This window comes from Haemaphysalis longicornis, unplaced genomic scaffold (genome assembly GCF_048455015.1).
Source record: "Haemaphysalis longicornis isolate Haplotype H1 unplaced genomic scaffold, Haemaphysalis longicornis Haplotype H1 scaffold_5, whole genome shotgun sequence".
Classification (NCBI taxonomy): domain Eukaryota; kingdom Metazoa; phylum Arthropoda; class Arachnida; order Ixodida; family Ixodidae; genus Haemaphysalis; species Haemaphysalis longicornis.
Window position 1 is genome coordinate 27,318,133 of NW_027526385.1, and position 25,913 is coordinate 27,344,045.

General features: G+C 48.7%; 1 protein-coding gene across 1 annotated transcript in view; it reads left to right on the forward strand.

Annotated features, from left to right (window-relative positions):
* LOC144139618 (uncharacterized) overlaps positions 1-17,711 on the forward strand; it is a 36,703-nt gene extending 18,992 nt beyond the window's left edge. The window contains exons 2-3 of the mRNA XM_077671914.1: positions 2,140-2,276; positions 13,483-17,711. Of these exons, the coding sequence (XP_077528040.1) occupies positions 2,140-2,276; positions 13,483-14,959 (1,614 nt within the window). The 3' untranslated portion in view covers positions 14,960-17,711. The remainder of the gene's footprint in view (positions 1-2,139; positions 2,277-13,482) is intronic.
* The last annotated feature ends 8,202 nt before the right edge of the window (positions 17,712-25,913 follow it).

The following is a 25,913-nucleotide window of genomic DNA, read 5'->3' on the forward strand; positions in this document are numbered from 1 at the left end:
GATACGTGAATTTTTTGTGTGACAATCGGCCACCTGTGCATTACTAAAGTGGCTCTCTCTCTGAGCTGCCTCATGCCACAGGCGGGGTATTTGCAGCAATCAGAATCTTAGTATATTGTTACGTGGCGGCAGGACACAGGCAATAAACCATGGAAGATGCGAGTGACGTATTTACATGATGTCGGCCATGAGGGAGGCCGCAAAGCTGGGTCTTCTTCTTCAGAGGTTGGGCCGATAGCTCTCGTCTTCTTCTTCCCGTGTCAATATAAACGTTATTTTGTTAACATGAACCATAAAATAAAGGTGTCCTCCAACGCCTTTATGCCTTGTTTCGTGGTGGCGCGGTTAATACATTGTCTCATTATCACTGTTCAAACTGCAGTACAACAAGTCGAAGTACAACGTCTCCAAAATAAGCGATCCGGGAAGTGCTGCATGGTCAGTTGAAAATATTGACAAAAGTGTACCAGCCGTATTGCTCACCTGCAATTGAAAACGTTAACTATAGCGCAGAAAAGGATAAGTATAAGCAAAAGTATAAGCGCAGATAGATATAAAACAATTTTTGAACGGGAAAATCACCATACCTTAAGCAGACAAAGCTCAACAAACTGTCCGCCCGATCCCACCTCGCCGCAGTAAATCGAAGCCGCGTGCGGATGCGTAAACACATGTTTCTGTGGGTAAAACTTATTCTTGAATACGGTGCCGCCCGCAAATCAAAAAACGAAATCAAATGTGCGACATGGAAGCAGCAACGAAACTGATAACACCAGGTGACCCCGCAGTGTCATTCAATCCTTATTGATTTTTACTGTGGTAATAATACCTTCAGTTATTGAAAGGTGTGACTGGGGAAAGATAAGCGGGAATAGGAAGGAGAAACCTGGCCGTTTAACATGTGAGATTTTGCCGCGTTCAAGTAACCTTAACTCGCATTTTCGCTGCACTTAGTGTTGTAAGCGAATTTTAAAGCATCAAACATGAGTGTGGGTGTTGCAATTCATTAGAAAAATACGTTTATCTTAATAATAGATGGGAATTGACGTAACGAAAAGCTTTTATCATGCATGTCCGGTTTGGGTGCAACCGTCTTGTTACCTTTATATTACTGTTATTGGGTTTGGCTTTGTTGCCGAGTTTTGGTATGCCATTCCGAGTGCTTCGGAAAATGAGAGACGTGAGGATTAGGGTCCAGATCTTCAAACTTTATATTTCCCTGGAGAAGAGGCCACCACCTCCAAGCGCAAAGAATGTGATTAACGCATACACATGCTCTTCCCACTCGACTCCCCTCACCACTTCTCGCAAGTCCCTTTCCCGGTCGACCGTGGTTCTTGGTTTCACGAGCGAAGCATTATCCCGTGTACCTTCAGCAATCACGTGTACCCCATCCAGTGCATACCGTGCACCGCATCCTTGAGAGTAGCTTTCCGGAGTCCAGCGAGGGCGACACTAGCCGGCCAGCTGGCTAGTATGCGATAAAACCAAACGAGGCCACCAAGCAGTAGCGGCAACAGTCCTCGCAAAACCTGTACAAAGGGCCGACGCACGCGTCGCTTGAGTACACATCGAACTGTGGCGCGATACCGACGATATTGGCACAGAAAGAAGGACGGGAAGCGAAGTTCTATTTACGGAACGGAACGCACTGTGCCGGCGATGAACGCAAGATCATCTTTGTCTACCTCATTTTCTATCTTCCGCTTTCAGTGTGAGGGTACCCGGCGTCATTTCTTTTGGCTATGAGTAACCACGTGTACAGATGGGTTTCTGCAGGCTATGTTCTGAAGTACTGAATTTCTTCCTCTGCAGCTTCACTAAACATTTTGCGCGGCGGCAAGATGAAAGGCGTAAACCATGATAGGTGAATGAACATATCATTTATAAAGCGGCCATGATAGCACGAGCCAATACCTGGGTATGCCACGATCAGGATGTCAACGTCTTCATCTGGGATTGAATGGCGTAAAGCGCCCTTGCCCATACCTTTGTTTTCTTGTAAATATATTTTGATGTGTGCCTTTATGCGCCCTGCAAAGTTCTCCCAGGTTTCCGCTAGGAAACGTCGTAACGCTTTCATTTACTGTACTTCGAAGCCGCAGAGGAAAAAAACACCAGTTTCCTGTATTGTCGCAGAGCTCCGGAGTAGGAGCGTGGTCGACCACTGCCACGTCAAGCAACGCGTACGGCGTACAACCTGCCTACGCCGACGTCTATGCTGCGCCCCAGGAGCAAGTAGGAGACGTTGTAGCTCTGGCTCCTCAAGAAACGCGGTAAGAGCGCCGCTTCGGCCCTGTCAAAAAAAGTGTGAGCGCATGTCCTGGCAAACGCATTTTTTCGGCAGTAACCCACCGCGTTCCAAGCACAGTGTTCTTACGCGTACGTTGTGTAGGATATACGCTCTGGTGATACCAAAGGTACTCGTCGTCAATAAATGAACCAGTCAGCCATTAAACCATGAAGCCAGATGATGAGTAAACAGTGATATCGAAAACGGCTATGTACCATATATGCTCCGAGGAGGACACATGTACTCGTCGTTATTAAATGAACCAATAAAAATGTCTAGCCATTAAGCCTTGAAGGCGCATTATTTGTAAACAAACATCTCACAAAACCGTCGAACGATTGCAAGTATTTCTTCCACTCATCGTTCGGTAGTGGTAGTGACTGTGGGGTTATGATGCTGCGGAGGACTAGAACTTTATCCTAGCCTGAAAACATGGGTGTGTTTCTTTACCTGACGTTGCAGCCTATGTATTGTGTGCAGACAGAAATTCCGCAAACTTTGGAACTTACTGTGAACTGGCTAATTAGAAAAGTACCAGGAACCAGCAGGAATGAAGGTCGCCGGGTTTCCAAATGGTCACAGAGTTGTTTTAGGGAATCATATATAAAACAAGCGTTGCTGCCTAATTTGGCAGAGCATTCGCGAAAAAGTTGACATTCCAGCAAGGCGTCTTTCCAGAAGCAGAAAAAAACCAGAGTATCCTAGCCTATGTCAGTCCAAGTTCGGTCTAGTTTGTTAGTTTACTATCGTAAATGATAGAAACGTCTTCTAGAAGCGTTCTTAGAACTGTTGTAGACGCTAGATCAAGAAACTCGCGTGTTATTACCAGCTAGTGTTCCACTCTTACGCCCAAAAGTGTGATCTGGTAGCATGTGAGGTTTCATTTAATAATACGATCAGTGTTGATAATCAAACGGGTCCAGGGCTCCGCACGCAGCAATCAGCAATCCACGGAAGAAAGAGAACACCCCGTGGTGGCGCACTTGGTTCCCCCTTCTTGAAATAATCTGACCTAATTTAAACGAACGGAGCTATTCATTTATTTTTTTTAAACGAGACACCAACAAAAATCAAGAATATATTTGCCTAAAGTAGAAAAAGAAACTGGCGCAGCTTGCGTTAGTGGTGCAAGGCTGGACAAACAGCACAGCTGGTAGCCCCTCTTCCTTCGTCAGATACCCGGCTGTTGCACCTTATATAAATTTCTGAACTAGCCTCCAAAAGCTCTCCATGGCTCGCACGCCCATATCGCTTTTTCTGTAGCCTTTGACATCTCTTCCAAAGTGGACCGCGTTAACACGCGATAGAACCCGCAGCAACGGGATTCGTCACTCGGCATCTGTAGCGCGAACTCGGCGTCTGTTCTTGCAACTTAAGGTGCGAACGCCCGCGAAGTGGCGAGGAGTAAAGCAGGCGTGAGGTGACGCTACAAACGCTGGGCAGAGTGCGCTCGAAGGTGGAGTGGTTGCGGTGCGCTCGATGACGCCATAGCTTGGCGAGGCTTTGTTCAGCCTAGCAGCTTCCCGAAGGTGCGTGGTCTGTTGCTAACCGCAACACACCACGCACACCCGCGCCACGGCGTCAAAAGGTGCACTCGCCGTTATTGTAGCGTTAGCTACACTGCCCGAGGTTGAGCAGTTTCTAGTCGCTGCTTTAGAGCCGTGCTGCGCATGCGGTAGGAACAGTGGCGTCACACGACGCACAGAACGTTGCTCTGCTTCCCGACGTCTCTCACACACCCCACGCGCCCAGCGTCTTCGCCAACCTCCGTTCCGCACGTGGCGGCCCGGTCCACTTGATGATCTTGCGAGGCGTGGCCGGGAGTGAAACCGATGGCTCGTGCGTCGCAGCAACACTGGCGTGCGCCTGTGGAACCAGCTTGGCTCTGGGGCGATTGGTGACGCTGTGCCGGAGCCGCTTGATAAATCTACATGTGTCACGTAATGCGTATACCGTGTGTGTGCCATTTAAGCAGCAGTAAGCATGATAGTCAAGCTGATCCAAGACAATCAGGAAAGCTACCAATCACCAGCTGAACCTTAGCTCACGCTACCCATATCATGGCATGGCCCAGCTAAGCCAGTGCAATTTTTTTTTATGGCTGAGATTGATTGCCCTCAGATGCATATTGATGAGTTGAGGTCTTCTATTCGTGTATTTTTGCTGTTTCGACGCTTGGCTTCTTTATTTTTCTATTTTTAGAATGTGTGTGTTACTTCGAATGGGTTATTTGTCCAAGCATTCTGTAAAGAAGAGTTTTTCTTTCTGTGTTGTAAGCTGGTACCCCTATGTAATGAACCCGGGCCCAAATAAATGAACAAACAAACAAATAAATAAAAAAATAAATAAAAAAAAACTAAATAAATAAATAAATAAATAACACTCTATACACTGCTTGTGAACAGAGTTGGAGAATTCAAACTCTGGCAGCCGATTAGGTAGACTGAACCCGTAAAATATACTTACGGTTGCAGTTTTCTCTAATGCTGACAAAACTGTAGGAATAGGACCACAACGTATGTCTGCTACGACACGGTGCCGCAGTTGGGTATTCGCTGCAAGAATGATTACTCTCGATTAACGTGCCTCTTACCAAGATTTTCGAAGCACAACAAAGTGTGTTTATTGCAAACGGAAATATAAAAACGTCTTCTAAGCTGTGTCCGGGGTCTTGGAAGCATTCTTGAGGCTGACAGTGGAGTTCTCGCGAATGTGTCTACTATAGCAAAAAACGTTCGAATTTTTCCAGGAAAAGCAAGCCTACAACTTCGTATCAGAGTTAATCTCGGCAACAAAACGAGGTGCTGTTATTTTGCGACCAAGTATGCAAATACTTGAGAAGTGCGTAGGGATGTAATAATACATGTTTCAACAGTTTCCTGCCTTGCAGGAGATAGCGGCCCTTGTGGATGTGATGCGTAGTCATCCTAATCCTTCTGGCCATCATTGCCACATTGGCGTTGGGGCTCTACTATCTGAGCAAGATATGTGAGTCTATGCGCAACGCGTCTAGCAAGTGTATTTGAGGGACCTGCGTTCCATTTAGCAGACAACCGCTTTGCCTGGCACATATTTGTGAAAGAAAACCGTACCTCAACATACCAGCAAACTTAAAACGCTTTTTCCAAACACGATACGTTGGGCTACAACCGCTTAATGTTTTTCTGCAGCTGATGGTCATCGCTACAATAAACCTTAGTGTCGCCGTTGCCCCTCCCCCAAATTCAGATGATAAAGTTGAGAAATCTGATATAGGGTAGGTAAAATTGACGAGTAGGTGTCGCACTTGAACACATTGTCGTTGCTTAAAAGCTTGGTACATATTTTTATGGTCATGGTTTTAGAAACAACTGAACTTTCGCATGTAAAACAGGTTTTCTGTTTTTACTTACACAGGGCTTAAATAGGGCGAAGACAATTTGAGTTTTCAGCATAAAGCTTGACCAATATTTGTGAGCGGATGTTTTAAAAGCGAGTATCGCGAGTTTTTACAATCTTGTCAAGGCGAGCTTATGTTTCGGTTAGAAATATAATGTACGTAAGTAAAACCAGTAATTTCCTATGTAACCGTAGGATGCGCAATGAGCCTGGTAGAACGGTAGCCCCTACGTTTCTTTTCAAAAACAAATACCAGGGTACGTCACTACGTTTTTTTATTGATTTGGAACACTTCTCCAAACTTATTATGCAAATGCATCAAAACAACCATTATATTGCGCTTGAAGCTTATCCGCACACCTTCAGTGGTGTATGAAAATGTCGTTTTTGTCTACGCGACTGATTTATCAAGTGTCAATTCTATTTCTATTTCGTTTGCATACCAGCTGCAACGACAAACTTTCTTCCCGTCCTAATGCTTGCTTGTACTGAGAATATTTCAAATAGAGCTAAACCGGTACGTGTAACAGAACAAAAAATTACACAAATACCCCCAGTACAGTTCGACGTGTGACGCCAAGCTTCACATGAATACAGTTGTGCTTTGTCCCTCACAAACCGTCCAGCGGCGCTGCGAATTGGTTCCGCCGACGACTGAGGCTCGGTAGGTAGCGCCACCTTAGGAGCCATGAATCGGAAGCATGGTCTGTGGCGCTTCCGTCCGTGCTGCGAAACAGCACTCGGCGTTTCCTTGACCTTAGCTGAGATTGAGGTTCAGAGGGTTTCTACCAGGTGTTTTCAGAGTTTTAACCTGGAGTAATAGGCTCCGCTTAACACTGAAGACAAACCGCCTCAGACGTTTTGTGTCAGACCGGGGTGAACGAAAATGGCCAGTCTTGCACAAGCACTCGTCGGTCGTGGGCGAACAATAATAAAAAATACGTTTTGCCAATAAGAACGTGGTGCCTGAATTCGGTTAGATTTGTGGCCCAATTTTCACGACATTACTGACTTTCGTGCTCGTATTACCATGGCGCAATTTTCTTGCAGCTGGCATCTTTGACCCGGTGACAGTGACAATGACAGAGACTTCACCACCTACTCTAACGACGACTATTACCTCGACACTATTTACACCATCTGCGACCAAAATAACAGGTATCCACACCACGCGAGCTTACCTGTCAGCAGTACCCGACCTCAGAAACACGCAGTCGGTGCCGAAAACGTGCCGCGAATGACCGCTAACTGGAACGTACCATTTCTGCGCGGCAATTATTCACGCGGGTATTCTACTATGTGGCGCGCTGCAGAAATTTTTCATGCGATTCCTGAACTCCAAGAATGCTACAATCAAAGTGAATCGGTCTGTCTGTCTGTGTCTCCTTCAATTCAGCCAATCAGCCCAACGATAAACGAATGCATAATCAAGAAAGACATATTCGCAAGACTTTTATAAACTACTACAGACATGCGTCATCGCTATCAACATTTTACAGCATCACATAAATGTAGGCACATTTCAAGAAAAACACAAATAAAAAAATTAAAGCATCTCCACGAAGTGAATCATGACACGTGAATCAAGTCAACTGTGACGCTTGGATTTGCATTAGATTGGATTGAAATGAACTGGACTGAATTGGAATAAATTTAATTGTATCGGATTGGACTGCAAATCGTCTCAGCAGCAGTAACCACTTTCTATCCGTCTCTCTGTCTCTCTCTCCACCCTTTTGTGAACCTTTTATTTTGTTCTTAATAACCTTTTGTGAACCTTTTGTTCACAATGTTTCGATTCACACGGTGCGGTGCGTCTGTCTCCCCCCTCTCTCTCTGACCTTTTGTGAACTTTTTAATTTGTTCTTGTTAACCTCTTGTGAACCTTTTGTTCGCAGATGTTTCGATTTACACGGTGCTGTTGTCTCTCTCTCCCGCCTTCTCTCTCTCTAACCTCTGTGAACCTTTTATTTTGTTCTTGTTAACCTTTTGGGAACGATTTGTTCACAGATGTTTTGATTTACATGGTGCTGCGCGTCTCTCTCACCCTCTCTCTCTGTCTCTCTCTCTAAACTTTTGTGAACGTTTCATTTCGTTCTTGTTAACCTTTTGTGAACCTTTTGTTCACAGATGTTTCCATTTACACGGTGCCGTGCGTCTCTCTCTCCCTATTTCCCTCTCTAACCTTTTGTGAAACTTTTAATTTGTTCTTGTTCACCTGCTGTGAACCTTTTGTTCACAGATGTTTCGGTTTGTGTGGTGCTGTGCGTCTTCCTCTCTTCCCCTCTCTCTCTCTTAGCTTTTGTCAACCTTTTATTTTGGTCTTGTCAACCTTTTGTGAACCTTTTGTTCACAGATGTTTCGATTTACACGGTGGTGTGCCGTGGGCACGGAGGCCGGACGCCAGATAAGCCTTGGCCTTAAGGTGCTTCGCCTCTAAAAACTGCAGAAGCCGCATAGTTCATTAAAATTGCAGGCAGGGTTATTTTGTGGTTGTAAAAAAAAGCACTTGTTCGAAACACTGCAGAAATGAGGCGAGCTATAGGTATGACGAGAAAGGGCCATCTCATCGAGCAGTTCTCTGAACAATAAAAATAAAAAGTAAGAAATCCCGCACGAGCAGTGTGAGTGCTGAAAAATTTGATAAGTGGGGATAGCAATTTTCTGCGATTACAGGAGGAAGAAGAAAGGAGGGCAACAGCATTAGGGGTGGGATGAGAGAGAAGACGAGGTGTCACGGGGCCTGTTCGGCCGAGCACTATTGTCTTTCGAAGACATTGGCAGCAAAGCAAGCAGACAGGCAGATAATTTTTTTTCGTTTCACGGTATGCTAGTACAAGACTTTAGTGCTTGCCTGTAAATCTCTTATTTTATTGAGAGGCCAATAAAAAATATGCTCGTGCTTTGTCAAGTAGGATGTCATAGTTTCTACAATGCAGGAGCTGTAGACCCAGCGGATAAATGTTTGCCGCTCTGGTGAAAATATTTGCTCTTCCGTGAAGGACGAGGGAGAACTCTAAAATTTATTTCGATAATGATGCCTTTCTTTTGACAAGTGGGCATATCACCTTTTCTGGGAAGACGTAGGTCTGGTTCCACTTCCATTGTACCAGCTGAGCAGCTCAGATTTCGACTTCTGACTGCTTGGTTTCGGCATTGAGAGAATATTGGGATGTCGGCGCTGGCCCGTGTAGAATGGAGGAATCATACTCTGTCTTGCAGGAAGGGCTTCTGCTCGGATGGAGGGTTTTTGCCCTGTTTTGCTCGGGAGAGCTTTTTTGAAAATGGACTACCAACTCGGCGAACGGTAACTTTGTTTTGCTCGGAGAATGCCTGGTAGAGTACAATATCTGGAGCCTTCAGTGGTGCGGGAAGCTGTTAATTAGAAGATGAATCTTGAAACTAGCCTGTCTTGTGGTTAAACTGTTGTGGCTTGTCGGAAGAATCGCTGGTGCACACTAATGGGACTGTATTGCAAAATCATACACCATTACGTCAAACGACGACGAAGGTTGAACGCGAAACTTTCGCGTGACGGATTCTTTGCTTGTCGTCTAAGTTTTCCAATTTATGTCAAAATGGAGCAATCAGATAGACGCTGGCTTCATAATTCAAGGGACCCCGGTTCGATTCCGGCCACCGGGCGCATTTTGTCTCACTTCGGCGTTTTTTCATTAAAGACAACAATAGTGAGAACGCTAACGATTCGCTTCAAAAAGTGGAACTTGTTGATTATCTGAGATTTTCTGCCGAAGAGAATTGTGGCTGGCAGAGAATTGCCCGAGAGAACTTGTCCAGGAGTTCGTAATCTCAATGATGAAAGCGATGCGCGGAAGCTACAGTGAAGTGCGCTGATCAGGCCAATCGTCGAGCGGAGCCCAAGCGGCTGCTCCTCACTGTCCTAGCATTCTTTACTTTGCCTTCTCGCATTCACTGCCCACTTTCTACTACGCAGCACGCCTATTTCTTCCTTCACAAGTATCCGCAACACCCTCCAAGTGCTAGATAACGAAGAGCGCACGATTAAAACTAGTTCGGTTCAAGGCATTGCAGAAGCGTCACAGATCCTTGAGGACAGAAGAATTTTGGCCCCGAGCTTTCTTACCAGACTCGGAGTGGCTGCGTTCTAAGAGGGTGGCAGAGAGAGTCGCGGTCTTTCTGGAACGATGGTTGGTCGAGCTAAGTTAAGCGGTGACAGAGCTGTTTGATGGCTACGTGGACGTCTGCTTATCCGGAAAAAAACGTCTTACACAGCCATGCTTTCTAATGGGGGTCAGAAGTGAGACGTGCCCTTCCACAGCATAAGTGGGTGATCAGTGTCGGTCATACCGCGACGAAAAAGAGCCAGTCGGCAGTATTCTTCCGCACGAAAGGGGTTCTAGGATAATGACAAATCGTGGTGTACTGAAGATAGCGGGGTTACGTCGAGAAAACCGTAGGAAGGTGCGGCGTAAATCATCCCAGTATTCTGGCCTGAATCAGTATGCGTAGACATCATGTTTGTAATCGCGCGGTTCCTGTCCGCCGTGATGCCGTTTGTTTGTTTCTGCTAGGGCATTTCATATCTGTGCTGCGAGCCAGAAAAACCGGCTTCCTTCACCTACGGCGTCAGGTGTAAGCGGTGGCTCTCTATCCATGGATATTACGCCAGGTGCACCACACCGGAGCGCAATGCGGTGCAAACAAATTCCGATACTTTTCTTGCTTTTACGGACACTATAGCGTATATTTGGAAATGCCGTGTGAAGTAGTCGGTGCATTCTACAAATGTGCGGCCCGCAAGGGGACTGGAGAGTGTACGATAAGGCGTTTATGCTGGTGGCATTGGTGACAACGAGCAAGGTACCGCTGACCATTATTTTCTGTAATTCTGAAATGTAACTTCTGGAGCGCTGTACATGATTGATTATGCAACTTTTTTGGAAAGTTCTTTTCGATCGTTTCATTGTTGCCTTCGAATACCCTACTAACTCAGCTTCCCACTTTTTGTATGCTTGGGGACCTGCATTCTTAGAAGTACAGCCGTCAAATATTTACACGCCATCCGCCATAAAGCACCGCAAAACCTCACAGGAACTGTATACTTCAATTCCTAGTCACTTACTGAATGGTTTCTCCTTTATGCCGCTTTTAAATTACGTAACTAGAACAAAACTTACCCGAGGACCTATTCAAAGATCATTCTACCGATAACGCGGCCGGTTTTGCTTCTGTCGTATGTACCGCAAAACAAATTCCTTTTAACAAATCCGCATTGCACGATTGCTGCAGGTTGTGAAATAACCTCCACGGTAATTACAAATCTGACACCGACCTCGATTCCTTCCTGCATAACTCACATTTGCATTGCACTTACGCATTTGCCAGTATGCGTTAGATTTTTGGTGTAGGGCGGTGGACTTTTTTTCGTGTCGGGCAGTCGGAATTCGCCGTCGCAACTACCACAACCACACTCAACGTTACCGACGTCACCGAGGTGTCGTAACCCACGTCACCTGGCCGCCACTTCCAACCCTGAAGCAGTAACTATTCTCAATGATTCGTAGACAGCCTGCCGAAACTACCAGGTTGGCTCTCTTTATTGGCCCTTCTCATTCTCAGAAGCAGTTAAACGGCACTGACATTCGCATCGGCAGGACTCCTGGACACGCCAGCGACAAGGTCAATAAAGCGGCTCACGCCGTGGCTCGCCATATGAAACACCAAGCCTTTGCCGATGGTGACCATTCTCTCCCTGCCCCATCAAGATCAGCCCCATCCACTGACTAGCTACGCAGAAATTCTCGCTCAGTGCGGGAAAACTCGGTGGAAAACTTCCACCGCCACACTTGCGCTTCTCCCGAGAGGGCGCTTTAACATGGCAGCGATACCAGACAAATACCTACCCCTGACCCACCCATCTCATCCTCTCCATTCAACAAACTTCTCTCGGTGCTAACTGTCCCCAGCCTGGCATGTTGTACCAGATAGTATGGACGCTTCAATGGGCACCAGATTTTATCTTACTCGTCAACCCGTCCTTCAAGCGGCGGAGGGCCTCCCTGGCCAACCCAGACTGGTATACGCGGCTCAACTTGGTGACTTGAGCTATTAGACCCAGTCGAAGCGAAGGAATCCCGGGCTGGAGATGCCTTCCACTGGGCGAGGCCTCTGCCCGACAAATAAAGATTCATCTCTCCCCCTCTCTCTCTCTCTTCGCTGTTGCATTGCACTTGATTTTATGTTTGAATTCTCTGCTTGTGTACGTATGTGTCCTGTACAATGCGGTCTGAAAATGTTACTCATTTGCGCTATGGTTCCTTCTTATCGCTTTGTTTGCCTTGTCTACCGGAAGTGTCCTGATTGCGTGTTAGCACTGTTACGTCAACGTCAGTTTACTGTATTAAATTCTGTGGGCAATTTTAGTTCCTTGCAAAGTCTTCAAACTGCTGTTTACTGTCAGTTTTCTTTTTGTGGTTTTCGTGGTGTATATTGCGCATTTATATATCTAGTTTTGATTTTCCGTTACGTACGTTTTTGTAATATTTTATATGACCTTCAAAATTCTTTCTTAGACGCCACACGCTAAAACTCGCACTTATGTCTTTGTTAGCCCCCTTAGTGAATGTCCTACAAAAATAAATCTAAGGCACAATTAAACCTGGATGTAGCAAACGTCTATGTAACGAACTCCTGATTTATTGAAGTTTTTCAATTTCCCATTGCCAAACATATTGAAAGCGATGTGTTCGCGACTTTTTTTAAACAAACGCGTTGCGACGGTGAACCTTGATGTGACAAATTCTCTACGCTGATAAGCCATTATTTTTTGCTCTTTCTTTACACAAATGGCTGACAAATGCACCAATTTAGCGAACTTCCTCCACCGCAGACTGCCGTGTGTTTCCAGTGTGATTGCGGTATCGGTTAGGTCCCAGGCCTTGCTGTCGGCGTGTAGTCGCGCGTCTCCACTGCTATCCGTGGTATCAGGTAATCACTGAGAAGTTCTGCTGCCAAAAAACGAAAAGTTGTGTTTTTTTAATACAAGCTCCCAATTTCACATGCCTTCTCCGCCGTAGAGAAAGAAAGTCGCGGCCTGGTACAGTATCTCAGGTAGCACCTTCTGAACAATTTTCAGTGGGGCAAAGATCACCACGTTCGAGAAAAGCTCTTTCAGCATGAGTTTGATGCTTGAAACAGTTCAAAAGACACCGAAAAGTGTCAAAACGTAAATGTGATACTTAAGTGACATTGCTGAATACGGGGGTGCGTGCCGTTGCTTCTTTTGAGCGCCGTGTAGGGACTGAGTTGGTGGGAAATCAGCAGGCGCAAGTTGCGCAGTTCTTTACTGTGAAATAAACCCTCGAAGGGTGCGTTAACCGTCACTGATGTATAGCATTTTGGCTTTGTTTCTCCTTCAATCACGTGTGCAATAACTCGAAGCCTGCGTGCGATGAAAAATTGCAAATTTTTGTCAACTTCGTTATATTCAGGTTTAACTCTTTATGGAAATTTCTTCAAACGGCCGCAAAATCAATTCTTTTTTCGAAGGTTAAAAATGAGATCCAAACTGCCAAACAACCCTGTTGGCTCATCACTGCACTGAAAAAATCACTCCACTGAAAAGTTCGCTGCTCTATATTGAAAAAAGCATGAAAGAAGTAATGCTGGTACATTCACGTACGTACTGTCCTCCCCCTTTACAAGTACACACGCTAATACCGAATTAAGTGGCGAGACATACAAATGTTGCATAAATCATACTGATGATGTCCAATTCATTGTGTAAAAAGTTGAAAATCGCCAATATTTCTCGTTTCTACCTCGCACAGGCGGCCCTTCTTCAGGCAGACCCATCCTAATGTTGACCTCAACGCCCAAAACGACGCCCACGACCCCGAAGCCGACTCCGAAGCCTACCTCGAAGCCTACCTCGAAGCCTACCTCGAAGCCCACCTCGACGACTACCCCAAAGCCGACCCCGACGACTACCCCGAGGCCGACCCCGACGACTACCCCGAGGCCGACCCCGACGACTACCCCGAAGCCGACCCCGACGACTACCCCGAAGCCGACCCCGACGACTACCCCGAAGCCGACCCCGATGACTACCCCGAAGCCGACCCCAACGACTACCCCGAAGCCGACCCCAACGACTACCCCGAAGCCGACCCCAACGACTACCCCGAAGCCGACCCCGACGACTACCCCGTAGCCGTACCCGACCCCGACGACTACCCCGAAGCCGACCCCGACGCCTACCCCGAAGCCGACCCCGACGCCTACCCCGAAGCCGACCCCGACGCCTACCCCGAAGCCGACCCCGACGACTACCCCGAAGCCGACCCCGACCACTACCCCGAAGCCGACCCCGACGACTACCCCGAAGCCGACCCCGACGACTTCCCCGAAGCCGACCCCGACGACTACCCCGAAGCCGACCCCGACGACTTCCCCGAAGCCGACCCCGACGACTTCCCCGAAGCCGACCCCGACGACTTCCCCGAAGCCGACCCCGACGACTTCCCCGAAGCCGACCCCGAAGACAACCCCGAAGCCGACCCCGACGACAACCCCGAAGCCGACCCCGACGACAACCCCGAAGCTGACCCCGACGACTACCCCGAAGCCGAACCGGACGACTACCCCGAAGCCGAACCGGACGACTACATCGAAGCCGACCCCGACGACTACATCGAAGCCGACCCCGACGACTACATCGAAGCCGACCCCGACGACTACATCGAAGCCGACCCCGAAGACTACATCGAAGCCGACCCCGAAGACTACCCCGAAGCCGACCCCGACAACAACCCCGAAGCCGACCCCGAAGCCGACCCCGACGACTACCCCGAAGCCGACCCCGACGACTACCCCGAAGCCGACCCCGACGACTACCCCGAAGCCTACCCCGAAGCCGACCCCGATGACTACCCCGAAGCCGACCCCGACGACTACCCCGAAGCCGACCCCGACGACTACCCCGAAGCTGACCCCGACGACTACCCCGAAGCCGACCCCGACGACTACCCCGAAGCCGACCCCGACGACTACCCCGAAGCCGACCCCGACGACTTCCCCGAAGCCGACCCCGAAGACTACCCCGAAGCCGACCCCGATGACTACCCCGAAGCCGACCCCGATGACTACCCCGAAGCCGAACCGGACGACTACACCGAAGCCGAACCGGACGACTACACCGAAGCCGACCCCGACGACTACATCGAAGCCGACCTGACGACTACCCCGAAGCCGACCCCGCAGCCGCCCGCAACCACAATCAAGCCGACATCGCAACCAGGGGAGTAGGGTGCATACCAGTGCGAGGTAGTCATGTCAGTTCCTATTTGAATATGGAACGGTTCTGACGTGGCATCTCAGGACGATGCCAACCGAGCACTCAAACACCTTGTTTTGAAGGTGCAGAATCCGGGATACAGAGCTTTCCGGGATCACAATTTGGAACAAGGACCGCTAAAGGCCAAGAATGTAGGTTAAAAAACTTCGCATTAAGCTTTGTGGCAGACATCGCTCCGAATCACTGTGTTCAGATAAGTAGAATTTGCGGATAGCTTAACTGTACCCGTGCGTGAAGCGTAAATTTTTATGCAAAATAACCATAACTAGCATTGTGTAAATACTCAACTGTGGAAGCTCCTCTTATAACTAGAGCGCCCAGAATATGTTTTCTTTTGTTTTTCAAAACAACCCTAACAGTATAATTCTAGCCATATGCAACTATTTAGTGATCATAAAATGCTTTACAAACCTTTTCATGTACCTCAGAAACCTTGTCTGAGAAACCTAGTCATGAACCTAGACAAATAGGTGAGCCCAAGGCCTTACGAAAACATCAACTTTGTATAAAAACATTTTGGAACATTATTTACAAACGCTGAAAAAGAATAGCCAGTGATGTTGCATGAGATCAAACTGACAGTCTAACTATATTTATTGCCTGCCATCGCACAGATGTGAAATATGCTGGGCCTGCTACGAGAACGTGACATCGTGATAAAAAAACATTAATCCTGCATCGACACTTTTGACTCGGCTAACTGGGTAAGGCAGTAATTTCGAATAAACTACTATAGTGTTGGAACTTGTAATGTGGGTCTGACTCGTACGATCGTCAGCACGCTCCTGCCGCATCTACGGCGCCGCCGTGGGAGGCAAGAAAGTCGCAAAAGTAAGCCAAACGAACCTCCAGGGGGGTTTATTCCGCAAACTACTCTCGCGCTCCCGTCTTCTACGTCGTCGAGGAATGCTCGTACGTAATTGTAGGTGCGTTTTCCCAGTCCGAGCTGTTCGACTTGTGATAGTATAGCGGCATGCGAAACGTTGTCGAATGCACTCTTGATGTCCAGTGCAAGAATCGCTCTGCAGTCGACCTTACTGAGGTTCTCGAGCAGGTCTTGTTGGATGAGCAGCATTGCGTCTTGTGTGCTCAGGCGGGCCCGGAATCCTAGCATTGTGTCAGGGTAGATGTTGTGCTCTTCTAGGTATCGCTGCCACCGATTGTTGAGCACGTGTTCAAGTACTTTCCCGGCGCACGAAGTCAGGGAGATTGGGCGGAGGTTTCCTATGTTCGGAGGCTTGTTTGGTTTGGGTATGAGTACCGTTCTTGCTGTGCGCCATTGCTTGGGTATGATCCCAGTGCGCCAGCACTCGTTGTAGTAGTTCGTTAGGGAATGAGAGAGGCCAACCTCCTCCGTCTCGTACAGTCATTTGTGGTAAGCCACATATCCTATGTAGGCGCTTTTCACAAGTGGAGACGACATGAAAGGGACAGGATAAACGCGGCGATCAGAAAAGCATACAAGGCGGCACTAGGTCTACTCGGCAGCACTAGTAACGACGCACTTGCACGACTGGGAGTACACAACACGCTGGAAGAGATAAGCGAAGCACAGCGAACGGCGCAACTCAACCGGCTAGCTACCACCAATGCTGGCAGGGAGATCCTCCGAAAGATCGGTCTACGACCGCCACAAGCCGAATCCTACGGACTAGAAACTCCCGCGCACGAACGAATCAACAAAGAGGTAGTACGTAAGCTGGTCATACTACCGCTACCACGCAACGTACACCCAGAACGCCACGAGGAACGCAGACGGGCCAGAGCCAAGGTCCTGATCGAAACTCACGCAGACGACTCGCAAGCAGTCTATGTCGACGCAGCCAAACACCACTGCAAACCGGATATATTTGTCCTGGCAATTATCCGGGCAACGGACGGCCAGACGATCAACGCGTGCAGCATACGTGCCACGTCGGCGGAGCAGGCGGAGGAAGCCGCCATCGCCTTGGCTCTCAGATGCCGACCGGAAGTAACCACGATACTCAGCGATTCTCGCTCAGCCATCACCCACTACAGCAGAGGGTACACTGGAACCCCGGCTGCCAAGATACTACCCAATGTCAAAACCACCACCACACACCTAAGATGGTTTCCAGCCCACACGGGGACCGTCTCTGGACGCTTCGCCAACCGTAACGAGGAAGCGGACGCCGTCGCGCGTGAGCTCGCGTGCCGCACGACGCCCCCCCCGCCCCTCGGAAGCGGAAGAAACGACCACAGCTAACTTCGAACCACCCATGGAATTCGGAGAGATACTCGGCTGGTACCGGGAGACCCGCCGACAACTACCCACGCCTCATCCAGGTTTAAGCAGAAGAGAAGGTGTCCTTCTACGACAACTACAAACCAGGACTGTCCTCACACCGGCACTCGCCCGACATGTGAACCCCGGATTGTTTGCGAGTGTAATGTGCAGTGCGTGCGGGGACGGACCGGCTACCTTAGCCCACTTGATGTGGGGGTGTGGTGTTCCCGTGCAGGGGAATACCTGGGACTCGTTTCCACCGGACATTGAACAGTGCGTCACGTCGCCCCATCAGGCGATGCAACTCCAAGCTATCCAGCGGCTCGATGCTGCGCTGGCCCGGCAGAGGCGAACGGAGACTACTCCTAGTAGCCAATGATGAGTCAGGCAACATAGAGGTCTAGCGAGACAGAGGGGTGGCGAAGCCCTGCGCGGCATGACCCACTCCCTCACACGCCGGATAGTGATAATAAAGTCTTGTTCTCTCTCTCTCTACGTCGTCGATGGGTCCCGCGTTGATTGAGCGGCCTAAGGAGTTCAACTCCGGTGCTGCCGGTGGACGATGGCCGCTCCAGGCTGGACGGAAAGGACCGGGAGGGAAGAACCGGGAAGAACCCCGCTCGGCACAGCCGCCCACCAACGCCTAGCGCCGCTGTCCAATCCTCCTCTGTGCAGCGCGCAGGCGGAACCCGTCCGCCGAGGCGGTAGCGTCCTCTGACGGGACGCAAACCAACGCCGCCGTCGGGTTTCCATAGTTTAAAAAAATTGGCTCCAATCCACGCTCTGACGGTGGTTGGAAAGCCAAGCTGTGAACGACCCCCACAACAATTCCACATGCGAAGATACTTGAATTCACACACGTGGCTCTAGAAAGAGTGTAACCTGAGATTCTGCCAGCCGGTACCTGGGATTCGCGGGGCGCCGTCCAGAAGTCAGCAGCGTCGGCCATGGCCGGGCTCGAGCAGGGGACGCCGCCGCTGTAGCCCGGCCTTGCGTCGGAAGAAAGAAAACGGAGAGGAGCGTGTTTAGAAGGGTAAAACAGCGGAACCTAGCCATCCTGATGTGCTAGCTCGGAGCCACACCACCGCGCGACACAAGCGCAGGCACAGAAACAATCCTGCAATTCAGCTTAGTGATTCCCATTTTTACAGATTTAAATAAATAGTGTCGTAACTTTGAGAATTACGAGAAAACTGACAGGAACTTTTACAATCGCTATTTATCAGAACCAGTTGCTTAATTCGTATTTTGTAATACCGGTTAAAACACGACCGAATCGGTATTCAGCAATTTAGAAAGGCCGTGTCTAGAGTGCCGTCCGACGGTATTATAAGCACTCCACAATATCGACGTCCACCGGCGTTTTGTAACAAAATTGCCGCGTCTGACACTACATCGCTCTAGATAGCGTAAAGCTAGGCAACCTAACCTAAACATAACATAACATGACCTAACGCACACGAAAGAATCACTTAGAACACCAAAAATAACCTCAGCCATAAAAATTATAGTTCAATTTAAAGATGAAAAAAATAGCCGAGGCAAAACAGGTCTCGAACCATGGTCCTTCGGGTCAAGAAGCTAAGACGTATCCTCTGCACTACACCGACAGTTTTTTTTTTCTTTACTGCATGGAAAACTTCCATTAATACAGCCTACGAAAGTTAGGAGTCATCCAAGAAGATGCACATCACTGCAGCTAAAATAAGCCGTCCGTTAAAACTCTGGCAAGCAGACGCACGCGTCCAACAGATGCAGCCATTCTGGTGGGTCACTTTGCGCCGCATAAATGCTCCGCACCAACGCAGTTTGCTCCCGAAAAATGGACTTCGTTGGGCGAGGGGGTTCCGCGTGCCTGTCCGTCATGCGGCACTTCCACAAGCTATACAATCCGATCACAACAAACATATCATAGGGCACTCCAGTAACATCTCTAAAAGGCAAGAACCGAATTGTATAAGGGGTAATGTCCATGTCCTTTTTAAGAGTTCGTTGCAACACATCCCAGAAAAACACCGCATCCCGGCACAAAACAAAACAACGATCAATGGTTTCAGGTTGATTGCATAAACGGCAATTGTCAGACCAAGGAATAGACATTCCTTTCTCGCGCAACCATGTTTTCACTGGGAGTGTTGATGTATGCAGCTTAAAGAAAAACGTTTTTGCATTTGGAGGAAGACACATACGTGTGACCCGCTTCAAAACACTGTCCTTATGGTGGCCAATGTAAGGCTGGCGATAAACCGGCACTGGGAACAGACTCTCTAATAAAGTGTTCGTCAAAGCCTTCCTGGAAAGGGTAAACAGATATTGCAGGGAAAACCTCGCAGTAAGGAAATTGAAGGTGTCAACCACCTCCTTTAAAAACCCCCATGGCGGTTTCGTACTGACTTCACCAGTGGAGACAAGCAAAAACGGTAAATGAAAACTTATGCGCTGTTGAATAACGTTGAGCAGAAGTGGATGATGCGTCACCTTATAGAAGAAAAACCGAGATACAAGCTGGTGTACAAACAAATGTATCAGCCCAGCACCCCCAGACACTAATGGAAGAAACAAATTGTCCCTACGCATAGGTTCCCATTGGGACCCCCACACAAATGTTGCAAAAACTCTATGTAGAGCTTGCACTTTAGAACGCGCACAGTGGAGTACTTGCAGCACATAAACAAGCTTTGCGACAAGGAAGACATTACAAACGTGCGCACGCGCAAACACAGAAAGTTCTCGCCCCATCCATGCCTGAGAGGCTCGCTTGACTTTTTGGAGTGCCAATGACCAATGAGGCCCGGTGTTTCGTATTTGGTGCAAAGGTACACCTAGGTATTGAAGTGCGTCCTTATCCCAAGTAATGCCACCAAATAAGGACGGTTTCGCACCCCATTCACCAAACCAAAATCCCTTTGTTTTTTCCATATTCACAGCTGCTCCAGACGCGCCACAAAACTGCCTGGTGAGATTAAGGGCTTCTTGAACGCTTTTTTTATCAGCACAAAAATAGGCAATGTCATCCGCGTAAGCAAGGACCTTAACCTCACAGGATAGCGATGAAAAGCCCCGTACTCTTTCACTCTGCTGAATACTAAGGCACAGAGGTTCGAGGTATACGGCAAACAACAAGGGTGAAAGGGGGCAGCCCTGTCTAACAGACGACTTAATCGAAACTGGCTTAGACAGAACGCGGTTGACGACCAGTTGTGTGGTGCACTGTTTGTAACAAAGCTGAATGCCTTTTAACAACACATCCCCTAAATTTACCGCTGCCAATAGTGCGAATAGAAAATCATGAGAAACGCGATCAAATGCCTTTGAAAGGTCAATTTGGATAAGGGCCACCTGCTCTGCCGAATCAGACACACACTCCAATATTGAACGGGCAACATGTATGTTTGTTTGAATGCTCCTACCTCTAATACCGCAAGTTTGATGAGGTCCTACTAAACTAGTGATGACAAGTTGTGATGTAGTGCAGATGATAAAATTTTCGCAAAAAATTTTATCTGCACTACACCGACCGACGCTTCGGCCTGCGATAGCCTAGTGTTAAGTATGACAAGTAGTGATGTAGTGCAGATTATAAAATTTTCGCAAAAAATTTTATCTGCACTACACCGACAGATGCTTCGGCCTGCGATAGCCTAGTGTTAAGTATTTGAACGTCGTCGGACAGCACACTAGCCATGCCTGCAGCGATCAGCTCGAGTGCCGTCGGACGGCACTCTAGACACTGCAATTTAGAAACCGCAGTCCAATTCGTGACATGCAGTGCACAAAAGGTGGCGTTTCTCTAGCTGCCAGATGTCTGTAAGTGGTCTCTACATTTTGTGGTCCCGCCCTAAAAACCAATCATTAACTTATCTTTGCCGTACCACCACTCAATTCCCTCGGATCCGGGTTACCCAGGAGATGGTGTGGAACAAGTTAATCAAGCCGTGCGAAGTAAGCGTGCAGTGGACAGAAAGCTGCGCCAAAACAGGCCCGAAACCATCGTTGCTGAAGCAGACGACGGCAGCCAACCGTGAACACACCTTTGCAAAAACGTGTGCCATAACGTTATTGACGCGCGTATGTACTAAATACGGCAACGAAGTCATGCAGAAATGTTATATCGTAGGGGGACGCTTCCAAAGAAAACTAGGCACTGATGCTACCGCCTTGCTGGCGATACGTAGGTTGGCACAGCTGGAAAGATCGTGTTCAAGCATTGTTAAAGGCATTGCATTCTCCCGCGGATTTTGCTTCTTTCTCTTTTGCAGATAGGGAGCCGGGAGTACTGCATCTTGAAAAATCCCAGATTAAGCGAGCGGATTACATGCTGCTGTGATGTACGAGCAGCTTGTTAGCAGGCTGGTTTGCAGGTGGTAAATACACATAAGTCGATTTGAATTTGTTCACAACGACTGCTCCCAGACACAGTTATAACAGCGTAGTTTATCACTGAGCGCTTCTACTCTGCTTCGTCTAATATTTCATGTGCCTATATAACCGTAATAATTATATGCCACATATGGGGCGGAACACTAAAGGTGTTGATGTTCCCAAATGTTTCGTGAGTTATCGGGTCGCATAAAATTGCCATCTCTTTCTTGCAAAAGAAACAATAAAATTTTTGTCTAAGTCCCTGAAAAGCTTAGAAATGTACACATAAGACGTGCACCAATAAAAGGTGGGAATATATGAATGCAGGACGAAATTTTCGCGTTTGAGTAGGGAGGGCCAGAAGAAAGTTTATCAATCTTAAGTGTTGCGATTGCGGTCACTCGGGACCGGACTTACGGAAGCAAATTTTTTCCCGTGACTTTTTCTGCAGAGGAGGTAACGGTAAGAAAAATGCTACTCTTCTTTCCTAACAGAAGCCTCCTGCCAGACCCGTTAGCGTAGAGAGCAAAAAAATCACCGAATATGAACATTCTGTGATTTCTTCCGATACGCACATAACATGTTCTGCTTACCCCTTCTCCTATCCCTCTTCGCTCAATGGATGTTCTTGGGATAACTTTCTCGTGAAAGTTTCTTTTTTCGGACGGGTTTTTATAGCGCTGGCATGCTGGCCGACACCTGGAAGCCCATAAAGTTTCTTGGCGGAGAGTGGAACATTGACTGAAAGCTGTCCATATTCCCTTATCCGTGAGGCTGGAAAGAGGAATATTATCTGTCTGACATTGCTCCTGCAGAACCGAACGACAATACTTGAAAATGAGATAACACGTCGAGCCTGATACACCCTTGTACTATTTTCCTGATGTTGTTCTCGAATTCAAAATTCGGCATTGAACCGGATGCAAAGGCTCGAGCACTTTCTAGTCCTCGAGACTTTGTTCGATCGTACGTTCCACTTATTCGATTGTACATTCCAATTATTTACGCGAGTGCTTCGGCAATGCACAAGCAAATGCGAATTTCCTACAGTTATATGTATGGAGCATCATATTCGGATCAAAGACCGATATGTAATGCCCGTGTGGTCTAGTTACTAGTTACGCAGTCACAAGTTCAGGTGCACTCACTTGGATGAATAACCTGCACGAAAACATCGCGCAACGTCCGATATATCTGCAGACAAAACGTCCTCTTTTGTGGAGTTGAAAAATATAAATTATTTCTTTTGGAGTAAAACATGCAGATTTTGAGAATTTTGTGCCTGCCGGCAGACTATACAAGCGTTTCTGTTCTGGGCGTCGCGCTCACACGGCCTTTATTTGCCTTTTCATACACGAGTTCAAGCGAATAAATCCTTCTTCATTCACCTCACGCTGTGGCATAATTACTTCACAATCTCGTAATTCGTTTTAAACCTAATAGCGGCGACTAATTTGCTTCACCCGTTGTGCAAAGAGAGGAGCGCGCCCAGCCAGGGACGTAGTTGCTTGCGGAGAACGACCCAGTTCTGCGCGTATCCTACCAAGGTGGCGCTGGGTGTCGAGGGCTCCGTGTCGCCCTCTGGGCGTTGTCCGGTGTCTATACACACGCTCCCCAAGTGACGCTCACCGACACATGCATCACCGGCAGTAGCAATACAGGGTGCCGTAAAGCCAGCGCCCCCTACGTTACAAGCGGCTGACGGGCGGGGCTCTGCGAGGATAATCGCCTGAGATGCGTCTGTTATCAAGACACGCGGTCACCTCGTCACAAGAACGAGAACCATGCGGAGCTACGCGAAGCTTTCTGCCTGAACGAAATCTCGCACAGAACCTCGTCTACGTTTCCGACAAGAAGATGCGCGCACCCAGTAGCGTGGAAACGATTTTGTCGCCAATTGTACAACCCACTGATCTCCACCAGAGATCAGTGGTACAACCCGCAACGAAAAGCCATACAAGCCGCTCTTTGTCAGACGTCGCATCAGCCACCGCTGCGCCTCAAATTCCAAGCGCAGTAAGGACGGGTTCATTGTGCGCGTTCGCTTATGCCCAACCGGCGAATCGTCGTAGGCACAGTCCGCCGCACCATACGGTGCCTCGGATAGAATTTGCCAGTGCCGCCGCCGCGCCTGCGCGGCTACACTGCGGCTAGACAGAAAGCCCGCCGCCATGTTAATAGTAGGCCTACGCGCCTTCACCCTCCTCCGGTTGCTCCACTAGCTGACAACGCTTGCCATCATGCCCGTATTCGCCTCAACTGCGTTTGCAGGCGAGGTCACACATTAGGTGAGCCAAAATGTGATGTGGATCTGTCTCGGACGATCTTCCACACGCGGGTACCGTGCCCACAGCGACGGCGTGGGGGCAGCCAAGACACAAAGCCAACCAGCGCAAGCCTCCAAGGGTTCTATTCCCAGAACTCCCGTAGAGCTGCCGTGTTCAACGTCCAAAATAGCGGTGCCATTTTCTCGCAAAGATGCTTCAGCCCTTGCATCTAGTGTGGCATGGAGCATGCAGCGATCGCTTTGGGCAGACGCATCCCGCCATTACGCGCCCCTCTACTCTATCGACCCGCATTGTAATTTTAAGATGCCACCGGGACTATCCAAGCATGATGAAGCAGTACTGCACCGCATGCGGTTGAACGTCGCCTACACGCGATACTACTGCTACAAAATCAATCAGTCCTCCTCGCCTCTGTGCCCACAGTGTGGTGTGCGTGAAGACCTCCAACACCTAATATGTGACTGTGTGCGCTTTACTACACAAAGAGTGTCTCTTGCAGTGTCCCTGGGCCGGCCGCTGTCCGCAAAACTAGAACTGAGGGACGTATTAGGTCCTTGGAACTCTTCCAAACGTGCCGCTCGTGCAACGAAAGCCTTATTGGCATACCTAAAAGACACAAGTCTTGATCAGACTTTGTAATTAGTTAAAATCATATGTATTCCTCTTCATCATTATAATTATCATCGTCACCGCATTCATCTGGCGTAGCAAGCCAGGCATCTTAGCTGGGCTGACCTCGCCAGTTTTCATTAAAGACTGTTCTCTCTCTCTCTCTCTTCAACGTCCTTGATGTGTCCGGCGTTACTTGAGCGGACGGAGTCCTTTGACTCTACCGGTGGACGATCGTCAGTCCAGGCTGGAAGCGAAGAGCCGGGTCGCTCCGCGGCCGCTCGCCGGTCGGCACAGGCAGCGGAACCGCTCGTCGCAGCCGCCCGGGTTCATGGAGCGCCACTTCACAACCCATCCCAACCATCCTCAGCGCACCCCGCTGATCATGATGATCATTAGTGGTTCTCCCCTTGAATCGGGGCGTCGGTTCTCAGAACCGGCTTGCCTGTTTTATTTCACTTACTTGCCCTAATCCTAGCTAACCTATAGATTTGCCTGTCTCAACCTTTTAAATGCAGAGCATTTCAGTAACTCACGATGTCACCCGCGTTGTCCCGTCGTAGTCCGCACCGTCGTTGTCCGCACCCCTCCCCCTACACTATATAAAAGAAAATACTATCCGGCACCCGGTTTCGATCCCTCGACCCTGCGGGCGGAACGCATGGTGCTCTACCCACTGCGCCACAAAGCCGACACATAATGGGACGCTACGAACGCGCCTTATAACGTTGACTCATTCAAATTACTGCTGACGAGCGCTCTCTCGTCAGCAGTTGCCACAAGTGCAACAACATTAACGTAACGCAAACTACTTAACGTCGTGCTCTGCATTTGATCGTGCCCCTCGCGAGGGGGATGTTTGACGCTACCTCTTGCAAGACCGAGTGCAACCGCCGAGAACAAGGTCCCACGAGCGGCGCGCGCGCCGTGGACTGGTGGCGCCATCTGTCAGCTGCGACGCGAACTACCATCAAGGCAGTCAGAAAACCGAATGCGCGAAATACAAATTTGTGCGTGCCGCTCCTGGCCGCTCCTCCTCTCCACTGCCCCTGGCGCGGCGGCACGGCTGCAGCTCCTACATGCTAGACGGGTGGCTTTTTTTATTCTAGATCACTGCCGATCATTTATGCTACACCAAAAAATTGGTGTCATAGCCATATATACTTTACACTTTTCTTTTTCCTCATCCCGGCTTTAATCTCCCATCGCTCCCTCCTTCCCTTTTCTAAATTGTCATCCGTATGATTACGCCGCCTGCGTACCCATCCATTGACTACTTATCCTCCACGACCATTCCAGCTGCCTCTTCGTCACCTCTAAGGCCCAGAAGTTGAGGCTCCCCCTCTTCCCAAATACCAAATCCTCCGCCAACATCGTTTCCCCTCGCCTCGCGCCGTT